At 41.6% G+C, this 11628-nt stretch overlaps 1 protein-coding gene across 1 annotated transcript in view; it reads right to left on the reverse strand.

The window, feature by feature from the left end:
• Window positions 1-11224, reverse strand: part of LOC126161823 (nucleoprotein TPR-like) — a 302767-nt gene extending 291543 nt beyond the window's left edge. The window contains exons 1-2 of the mRNA XM_049917927.1: window positions 11095-11224; window positions 10899-11013 (exon numbers count right to left, since the gene is read on the reverse strand). Of these exons, the coding sequence (XP_049773884.1) occupies window positions 10899-11013; window positions 11095-11127 (148 nt within the window). The 5' untranslated portion in view covers window positions 11128-11224. The remainder of the gene's footprint in view (window positions 1-10898; window positions 11014-11094) is intronic.
• Window positions 11225-11628: the final 404 nt, after the last annotated feature.

Consider the following 11628-nt stretch of genomic DNA (forward strand, 5'->3'; position numbering starts at 1 on the left):
CGGGGCAATGTGCAAGGGTGCTGAGGAGCTCCCAGTCAGTAAATGGAGTGTATATGGTTCTCCATGGCATGCAGTGAATGAGAAAAGTTTGCCTTCCATGCGCCGTTTAAGGGTGCGAAAGGCTGGGGGGTAATTTTCGGACACAGAGGCTCGAGCATAATGCTCAGCAAAGTGCTTGGCAACTGCGTTTGCAATGGAAGATAATACACCATTGATGTTAATGTCAGGGACACCTGTCGGGGTCTGGTACCCAAACACAGGTCTGATCTTCATCCAGACCTGTGAAGGTGATGTATTGTGCCCAATGGTAGAGACGAACCTCTCCCAACATTCCTGTTTCCGCCTTTTTTATGAGCTGGCGAACATGGGCACGGAGCCATTTAAAAGCTATTAGGTGCTCCAGGGATGGGTGCCGTTCATGTCAGTGTAGAGCCCCACCTACGCTCTTTAATGGCCTCAGCAATTTCTGGCAACCACCAACGTACTGTCTTTTGCTGGGGGGCACCCTAAGGAACAAGGGATCGCGTTCACCACCAGTTTCCGGTTACTCGCTCAACCACCCCATCGATGTTACCGTTGTGTGGGAGCCTCAACAGTGACGGTAGAGGTGAAAGCTTCCCAGTCTGCCTTGTTTAAAGCCCATCTGGGGGAATGATGCCAGGGGAGTGACAGAAAAATGGGGAAGTGGTCACTACCACACAAGTCATCATGGGCTCTCCGGTGGACAAATGGAAGAAGTCCAAGGGCTGCAAAGTGATAAATCAAATGCCCAGAAAGTGCCATGAGCCACACCGAAATGTGTGGAAGCCCCAGTATTTAAGAGGCAGAGGTTGAGTTGAGACAGTAAATTTTTGACATCTCTACCTCGGCCAGTAAGCATGGCACCACCCCCTAAGGGGTTATGGGCATTAAAATCTCCCAAAAGTAAGAAAGGTTTAGGGAGTTGTTGAATCAGTGCCAATATGTTCATGTGTACTGCACCATCTGGAGGAAGATATATGTTGCAGACGGTTATTTCCTGTGTCATCCTTATCCTGACCGCCACAGCTTCAATAGGAGTTTGAAGAGGCACATGTTCACTACATACCAAGTTCAGAACATAGACGCAAACTCCACCTGACACTCTATTATATTCGTTACAGTTCTTGTAATATCCCCTATAGCCACAGAAGGCAGGGGTCCACACTGCCGGGAACCAGGTTTCCTGGAGGGCAATTCAGAAAGCTTAACAGTTGTCGTAGCTCAGCTAGGTGGTGGGAAAAACAGCCGCAATTCCACGTGAGGCTAGGAAGGCATGAAGCGATAAAGAAGGCAGTTTATGCCTCAGGGTCACCTGCTGCCACCGAATGAGTACCTGAGCATTCTATATCCATTGTGTCTGAGGGTGCTGTTTTTATCAAGACTGACCCAGATTGCATATTTGGCCTCCCCAAACTTGTCCTCTAAATGCTCCACAAAACACTGAGGATTCCCCTTCAGCTCTCGTACATACGAGGTACTGGAGCGAATAAGATTTGCTGCCATCCTTAGCCTGGTGTTCCTCCCATGGCATGATCAGTGTGAGGAACAATTTGAGGCTATTCTTCCGTGCATTAAATTGTGAGACCTTGAGTACTTAGAGATTGCTGGTGTTTGACCACCAGCAAGTGATGACGTAATACACTTCATGGCATGTCATCCACCCTGATGCCACCCACTCCGATCAGAGGCCTTCCCCACAGGCGCCACCCAGCCTCAGCAAAGGCCACCTGACAGGATGACCACTGCCGGGAGACCCATGATGCCTCAGGAAGATGGGCATCGACTCCTTGGAATACGTGGGGAGTTAACGGTGCAAGCATCAGAACAATCCCTGTGCAGTCAGGGGAACTATAACCAATAGGGTACATGGCAGCCCCACCACAACAGACTGGCTACCATGCTGGATATGAGGTGCAAAGAAGTCCATGATCATTGTCGGCGCAGAAAATGAAACTGCACAGGCACAGGGGGCCTTACTTCACTAGCAGTTTCAGTTCCTCCACATGTGCCCTGAACCCATTAATGTTCCACTGTAATATGGGAGCCAGCTATGCACCCAGGAAGGTGTCCTCATCCAACAGATGGAGAATGAGCAGAACTGCAAACCCATGACGATAAAGGACGATGAAGGTCTCAGTGCACAATGGACACGATGCACCATGTAAGGCGCCCTTCCCCAACTGGCTCGCCCTCCAGAAGAATTTTGGAGAATAGAGGTCAAAAAGAAAGAAAGAAATCACCTTTAAACCTCTGCAACCACCGCTGGATACTGCTGTGATCGCTGTGTCCTCCTCCCCATAAACGGGGAGCAACTTCCTGTGAGTCAATGTGGCAGAGTCATCGCCGGTCACAGAAGGCCGAAACGTTGAGACTCCTTTTAGTCACCTCTTACGACAGGCAGGCATACCTTGGACCTATTCTAACCCCTGGACTTGCAGGGGAGTTCCAGAAGATCTACGAGAACCTCAGAGTGTATTGCATTTGGTGAAGGGAGATACAGTGAGCAAATAATGATCCTCAGGCACCCAAGAATTTCAACAGCAACTGCTTACAGGTCAGTAGCCAGAGGAAGAGCAGAGGAGTGATGTGCATTATTGAAAACACAGCATTCCCTCCATTGGCTCTGTCCCCAGTCAGGTCATCCTCCACAGTACAGCACAGTCGGTGGCTTTAAAATGCTTATCTTGTAAACATAGGCACAGGGGGCCTTACTTCACTAGCAGTTTCAGTTCCTCTGCATGTGCCCTGAACCCATTAATATTCCACTGTAATATGGGAGCCATCTATCATGGGAGTTGCAATTTCACCCTGTCGCTATGCTGGGAAGGGGATCCTGTAATGGGTCGGGGCTCAATCTTGGGGTGACATGATTGCCACAGTCTGACATCAAGCTCTACTAGCTCTACTGAAGAGTCAAGAGAGACATCAGGTAGTATGACATCGGCATCAAAGGGCTGATTACTTCTTGACTACGTCAGGAGGAACGCTTAGCCTATGACTTTTTGCCCTGGATAGGCTTAGCAGCCACAATCGCAGCAGTAGTAGTGGTAGTGTTGGACCAGACTGAACATTAGGGCGAGAAAAGAGCTCTGCAACTTAAGCAACCACGGACTTTTCCGATGTTTTCTGAGGAAGTTTAGGCTGTGAAGTAAATGCAACAGCACAAGAACATTGACAAACGCAGGTACTAGTGCTAGCACTAGCCACCTCAGTCTGTGTAATAACATCAGTTTTCTGCATAGGATGTTTAACAACTGATGCAAAGGAAGTAGCCAACTTCGGGGGCCGCATGGTCTTATAAATCGTGTTTTGATCTTCCTTCAGAAGAACTCACTATGTAGCAGCATCTAAAATTACCATCTTCTTGGCCTCATCAGAAGGGATCCGTCATGTGGTTTTTATTTCCTGTATCTTCTGCTCTTCAAGGAAGACACAGCAGACCCTACTCCAGACACGGTGAGCCCCAGAGCAATTCACACACTTTGGAGGAGATGAACATCAGACACCTTTATGGGCAGAGTTACCACATTTGTCCCAAGTGGATTCTCCCTTACATCCAAGTGTGGTGTGCCCAAATCGCTGGCATTTAAAACAGCGAACTGGAGTGGGAACACAAGGCTGCACGCTTAAGTACAGAAAACTTGCCTTAGTATGTTCTGGAAGTTTTGTGCTGTTAAAAGTGAGGATGAACGAGCAGGATTTAATCTGACTGCCTTCCACCCTTTTCATAATAGTCCGCACATCTACAGTGCCTTCTTGGGCCCATTCAACTTATAGGTCTTCTTCAGGAATGACCACCAGGTCTCTGCAGGTCACAACACCTTTACTGTAGTTTAATGTGATGTGGAGTTCAGTCTCAAGACATATTCCCCAAGGGTTTTGGCCTTCTGCTGGTTGGTTACGTGTTGGGAATTTGATGTTTCCATTAAGTGTCCCTTTTCTTAACCGCTTTACTGATTTTAAAGTACCTGCACTCCCCTCTAAACCCTTTTGTATGTTTCAAGACTTCCCTCTTTCCATTTAACCAATAAAAACTCACTATGGCCAACAGCATGCGTTCTGTTACTAAACCCACTTCAAATTTTTAATATCCCTGATTCTGCAGGACTGGCTATATGAGCCCTCTTATTTGATTAGGTTTCAGTAAATACCACCAGTGGCTCGCCCATTCCACTGGGAGGGGGGGGGGGGGGGGGGGGGAGAAAACTTTGAAGGATCCATCTTGGTCCCTTGAGCAGCTAGGGAAATAAAAGTCCATCTAGACAGTGCCCCCTGTGCCTAGTTAAGCCTTGTACAACAGAAGTGTGTGCAGGTTACCTATAGGTTGCCCACTAAGGACTGTTCCACCACAGCAGCCATGCATCTCATCAGTGCACAGCACAATTTCAGATTTTTATAGAGATCTTTACCAACTTTGCAATCTGGGCTGTCAAACTAAGACCCCTGTTCCCTGTGACACATTGTTTTACTGTCACGACATACAATGGTTGCTGAAGCATGCCCAGAGTTTATGTTGACGGGGGACTGGTGGCACTTACCAGTCCCCAGCTCAGGAACCCAGGGTGCCAAGCCCGTACCCAGAAAATTAATGCCGAGTCCCTGAGGGCAGACGAACCAGATTTTAATATAATGCTCTTAATTAGTGTAAGCCAACTTTTTGTACTGTAACATAAACATCAAAATGGAAATAGACATTTCTGACAGACTTAAATGGGCTCTTCTCAGTGATATTTAAATTATAAAATCAGAGTTGTCACTTTCAACCCTAACTCACAAAATGTGGTCTCTCAGACTGTGCAAAAATTTTACAACTTGCTCTCAAAGGTCAGCTCTAACAGAATGCTTCTATACTCCCCCCACCCTCCTTAAAGCACCAACCATAAAATGTTTTGCCGTCATTTGTACAAGGGCTATCCACAAAGTACATTACGTTTTGGAATTAAAAATAAATAAAGTATTGGAAATTTTTTTTATTATATACAGATGAAAGCCACACTTAAATACTACTTTTCTACATAGTTGCCATTTAAATTAAGGCACTTATCGTAGGGATGGATGAGCTTGGAAATTCCTTCATCGTAAAATTTGGCGGCCTGCGCCTTCAACCACGTGGTTACCTCTTCTTTGGGGACAGAAAAGGTGTGATTTTTGTGGATTTCCTGGAAAGAGGTACTACAATAAACTCTCAAAGGTATTGCCAAACTCTGCACAACCTCAGAAGAGCAATACAAAACAAGCGCAGGGGAAAGTTAGGCTCAAAGATCTTGCCGATTCACGACAACGCCCGGGCCCACAAGGCAAATGCCACTCGTGAAGTTCTCAAACCTTTTAAGTGGGAGTTGTTTCCTCATCCGCCGTACAGTCCCAACCTGGCACCAAGCGACTTCCACTTATTCCCAGCAATGAAGAATTGGTTGGCTATGCAGCGTTTTGATGACGACGCACAGCTTCAAGAAGAGGTAACCACGTGGTTGAAGGCGCAGGCCGCCGAATTTGACGACGAAGGAATTTCCAAGCTCGTCCATCGCTACGATAAGTGCCTTAATTTAAATGGCAACTATGTAGAAAAGTAGTATTTAAGTGTGGCTTTCATCTGTATATAATAAAAAAAATTTCCAATACTTTATTTTAATTCTAAAACGTAATGTACTTTGTGGATTGCCCTCGTATTATAGCCTCCCTTGTTAGTTGATGACACATATTAACGACTTGTGTTTGGGGGTCTCCTAGAGTACACTTTTAAAGTGCATACCTTTTTATTCAGTGTTGCACAAAATGCGTACACAAAAACATGTCAGTTTTTGCTATCCTAAGTAAGTTTGAGGAAATTGTTAGTCGATGGTTGGAAATACGTGTCAGTGATTTTTTAATAATATATATATATATATATATATATATATATACACACACACATGAGGAGAATGAAATTTTTTGTGAACATACTTGGGAACATTTAGCTATAAGTTGGCATATAAAAGTGTTTTCTTTTATTTACAGGTGAGTCATAATGGACCGTGAAGTAGATGTCAGGTTGCGACAATGGCCAGTGATGGAGTTCCTCCTCAGGACCGGCGATGACTCTGCCACATTGACTCACAGGAAGTTGCTCCCCATTTATGGGGAGGAGGACACAGTGATTGCAGTAGTATCCAGCGGTGGTTGCAGAGGTTTAAAGGTGATTTCTTTCTACTCGACAATCCGTGATGCGATAGACCATCGACGGCAGTGAGTGATGTGAATAAGGAGACCACTGATCAAATCATCCAAAATGACAGATGTGTGACTACATGACAGCTTGCTGAAATGTCTCATTTGTCATTGGGTACTGTGGTATCACTGGTACAGTCACTAGGGTACACAAAAATCTGTGCTTGTTGGATGCCTAAATTATTGACAAGAGAAATGAAAACAATAAGGAAGAATGTGTGCAAGGGTCTCATGAAGACCTTTACTGAAGAGTGGAAACAGTGTTTTGACAGCATCATTACCCAGGAATGGTTGTTTCAGTCCGAACCTGAGAGCAAAACCCAATCCACGTGTCATCCAGGTTCCCCTCGGAAGAAGAAACCAAGACTTTCACGAACAGCAAGCCGAAAGGTGATGGCCTCTTTCTTCTGGGATCAGAGTGGTGTCATTTTCATTGACTTTTTGGAATCTGGCTGCACAATTAACCGGGGCTGTCACTGTTTATCATCGGACAAGCTGTAACGTGCCATCAAGACCCACAGACCGCAGCATCAGAGTCAGCTCATCAGACTACACCATGACAATGCCAGACCCCATATAGCCCTTATGATGCAGGAGAAAATCAGGAAAATGGGTTGGAAAACTGTTGCTCATCCTCCCTACAGTCCGAACTTGGCTTCGTCTAATTTTTACCTCTTTGGTCGTCTGAAGGCCCACCTGCGCCGTAAAATATTGGATAGTAAGAAAGACCTTCTGTGTCAAACGATGGTGTGAAAGTAAATCCCCAAAATTTTACCGAAGTGCATTTACATCATGGAATGAACGCTGGGCTAGGTGTGTCACAGCTGATGGAGGCCACACTGAGTAGGCTCAATGTATAGCTAAATGTTCCAAGTATGTTCACAAAAAAATTTCATTCTCCTCTTGCAAAAAATTTAAAAAATTTGAGACAACTGTACAAAACTTTTTGAATGGCCTTTCCAGATCAAGAAATAGACAAAGAAGGCAATGATTTTGCAGTAGCCAGTGATCACAGTTCTGCTAGCAGCTGATCATTCAGAGGAAGAATTTCAGAACAATTGTGATAAAGACCTTTCTGTTTCTGCAATAAAATATTAAAGTTTTAGTTAAACCAAATGTGTTCTGAGGGGTGATAAAGAAAAATGTAGATGCCGACAATGACTGTCAATTTACCAGACTTTCATTTTTTTACCTACTGAAGGTTATTTTAATGTGCAAATATAAACACTGCAATTCAGTTTACTTGAAATTTTACTTACTACAGAGATGATATAATTTATGCCAATGTAAAATTCAGATCTCTGGTTGTTTAAGCATACTATTTTAAAAAAAAACACACACACACACACACAAATATGTGATTTACTTTATTTAGTGCCATAAAACAAAAAAAAAAAAAACAAAAAAAAAACAGTATTTAAACAATACTTAAATATCTGTAAAAATATATATTATGTAATTTAAAAATTTCCAAATAATTTGCGCCTTATACATCGATTTAAACACAAGAGGTAAAAAAGATCCCAGCTTGTAGTATATGTTACAGAAAAGTTACATTATGAGGCAATAATTGGTATTTTTGGTAACTTAAGATGCTGCTACATAATGAGTGCATCTGAAGGAAAATTCATAATTCACTAATTTTCTGACAGCCAATACATTAAATTATACTCTGGAAGATTGATATTGCAAAATAAACTGTTAGTTTGTGGGGACGAAAACAATCCTGGCAACCAGGGACTAATAACCATCCCACCAGTATTATTTGAAACAGTGGCAAGTGTAGTGTTAGAAAAGATAGAATTTTTTTAATTTAAAGAAAAAAATCTGTTTCATATGTAGGATAGGTTTACACCTACCAGTAGAAACAGAGAATTTTGTAGCTCAAGTGATGGAAGTATTCAATTAGCGATGACAAGCCTATAATTTGATTACTGACTTTATAAATGATTTTGCTTGTGTTTGCCAGAACAAATTAACACAAATATTTAATTCACTATGGAGTATGGGTGTAAAGCAGCTTAAATAAGAAAATTGTCACTAGAAAACCAAGAACACTGTATAGTAATAAAAACGGTACTACTGTAGATGTGCAACCAAATTTTTACTTGTTAAAGCCTAGTATCCCTCATGGACCAGTGTTTTGACAACCATCTTCATTTTAATATGTGTGACATGACTTCAAGCAGTAACTGACAATGTAATGACAATGTAATAATTTATGTACAGACACTTCACTCATATAAGGTCAGTCCGGCCTAACGACACCAGGCATAACCCTAACAATGCCAATACATCTTTGCAGTGGTCACAAATAGAGAGTAGATTTTACGACAACCCCAAAAAAGAACAAGAAAAAAAAAATTTCGTTAACTGTTGTAGACTTTCATTACCAACATACTTTTTTAAAAGGCCAAGAACCTTATAATTTCTTGTAGCACTGTCTTAGCAATATCAAAGCATGTTGAATAACGTATACTATCAGTGGGATGGGGTTGTACTTGATGACCAACATGAAAAAATTACAACACTCTGTTGTTGTTGACATTTTTTAATGGCACAGAGATAGTAATTTGTAAGTAGGGTCTAAAGTCTGACAAGACTGAATGTGACATTCATAATAAAAAGTCACACGACTATTGAGGAGGAGGAGGAGGAGGAAGAGAGGGGGTTAAGACACCATAAACACCTCAGTTCGACTTACATTTTTGGATTAAGTTTAAGTGGAAGAATTCAAAACAATAATAGAATCTGATAGACGAAAAACATTTAAAACAATAAACATCATCTTCAAAATTTTAGAATAGAAAGTACCTAGTTCAAAATATTTATAAGAGGTGGGTGTAAGGTACCTAAATAAGCCTGGCAATGAAAGAAGATTCTAATTTGATCGGTAAGCTGCCAAGCATTTGTTACGCTTTTTGTTCGGCATATATGTATCCAAATAGTGGTTGGAGATTTATCTAGGATGTTTAACACCTACACCTTTCCAAATTTGACTTGCAGGTTATGTTATTTAAAATGAAAAGTGCTATATATGGAGCAAACACATACCTTTGGCCTTACTGTTCCCGCAACCTTTATCTCATTTTCAAATTCAATGCCTTTGCCCAATCAAAAGCAACAAATGTCACGACAACCAACTTAACCAAAATTCTGAGGGGAGATTTCACCACACTAGTTAACTAAATGAACATCAAACGTCGAATTGACAATGAGGTCATTAGAGATGGAGCACAGCACAAGAATGTTAAAGAAAATATGCCATGTATCTTTCATAGAAACCATCCCAACATATAAACTTAATCCTTGTTGCAGACTATGGAAATTTTAAATCTGGTCAGAAAAACAGAGATTTGAATTCTGCTCATCCCAAATACACAATGGAACAAAGCACTCTCTTCTACAATGGCAACTTCTATATCCCAGTATATTTCAAACACGTACCAGGTAAACAACTAAAAATGTTCTAACATCTACTTGGGAGATAACAACTCGGGAGAAGTGTGGACACAGTACATGATTATAATAGCCACCATGATATCCACACAGCAACACTGACCAAAAGTTCATATACAATGAGCAATCTCCAGCTCACTTAGTTACATGGAATATTAACTGACTTAGAAACAAGGTTTCTACTGGTAATATACAAACAAACTGTGAACAACATCTCTGAAGGGCTGTGCTCTCATCCACTTTTCTGAAAGAAAGTAGACGTACGTAATGCACTAATAACTGGACGTCAGTAATAGAATTTATGTTCGACATCATTTACATTTTTTTTTTCTTCGAGTGACACTCACCCATACTTCAGAAACACTGTGGCTAATTCACTGTTGTGATCTGATGTGATTCTTCAAGTGAAAAAGTGAGTGAAAACAATTTCAACACAAAAACTGAAACTCATTTAACTACTACACTTGTGACCTATATTTTGATACGAGTCGTACCAACAATCATAACACTGAGATCTGCAGCACCCAATAAACCCTACCCGAGCACTCATTGAAAACTTGGCGTAATTTAACACTTCAACATGTCCTACAACATGGATCCCGTTCACAACGGTATCAGTATTTCTCCTCCTCTCGCACTTTCCATGACCTCACGTTAATCAGACGGCGACGATTCAGAAATTTCTTTGAAAGGTGTTCTGAAGTCGCTTCTACAGTCCTGAACAAAACTGAAGCACAAAACTGCTTTGCCATTTTGCAGTAATAACAGCAAGTTTGAAAGTGCTACCACTGCTACACACGTCATATATAAGGAGCAAGCTCAAACTCACTTAGTTACAGGAAATATTAACCAGACTTGGAACACAAGCTTTCTGCTGGTAATATACACACGAACTGTGAACATCTCTGAAGGTCTGCGCTCTCATCCACATTTCTGAAAGAAGGTAGACGTACTTAACGCATTAATAACTGGACGTCAGTAATATAATTTAAGTTCGACATCATTTACACTTTTATTTTCCGAGTGACACTCACCCATACTACCGAAACTCTGTGGCTGATATTACTGTTGTGATTTGATGTAGTTCTTCATGTGAAAAACTTAATGCAAATACAGGAAGTAAACGTAACAATGCTCTGACATAAAATAATCTTTAAATCCTTCAAACACTGCTGAGGAATTTCTGTTATTCAGGCTAACACTATACTTGCCATCTTTTGCTTGCTTTGCTTTTTGTGCCAGCATCAAAAAGTGTTTGCATTTCTTGACCAGTTCTTCTTTGGAAAGATTATCAAAGGGGTGTTTCCTCTGTAAAGTGTCTGTGTCCTACAACAATGAAATAATTATTCTTAGATATCAATCAGCTGTTAATAGATCACCACAATTTACTATGATCTGGACTGCAACCTTCGTTTCAACTGCTTTTTCTTGACCCTCCATTACAATACACGTTCAACAAAACATCAATACCAATACACTGTTTTCATTCACTAAACACTAGTGTCAAATTTATACGCATTTCCCAAAGACCTGCTCCATTGCGCCAAAGAAGAAATACGCAGACGTAATAACCAAGGAGGTTCACCTCTGTAGTAATATTCCGTAACACAGTGAGAGTGTATCGATTCTCGCGCCAGTAAAACGTTAGCTGTGTTGACGTTACACACCGGAAACTGGCGTATCTTGACTATCTGCTGTACGTGTCGGCTACAATGACAGAAAACAGCTGACGCGGAACTCTGTGCACGAATGCTGTAGCTATAAAATTCGTCTACTTTACCACATTTTCGTCCCTCAGTTATCCATATGCACTAATTAGCGAGTATATTATAGCGGCTGTAAGCATTTAAAGTGGAAAATGTGGTGCTAATAACGTTTCAGTAGTGTTTATGAAATTTCGCTTGACAAAAAGAAAGCGTGTGAATGATATTCCGCAACAGA

Source organism: Schistocerca cancellata, chromosome 2 (genome assembly GCF_023864275.1).
Source record: "Schistocerca cancellata isolate TAMUIC-IGC-003103 chromosome 2, iqSchCanc2.1, whole genome shotgun sequence".
Taxonomy (NCBI): Eukaryota; Metazoa; Arthropoda; class Insecta; order Orthoptera; family Acrididae; genus Schistocerca; species Schistocerca cancellata.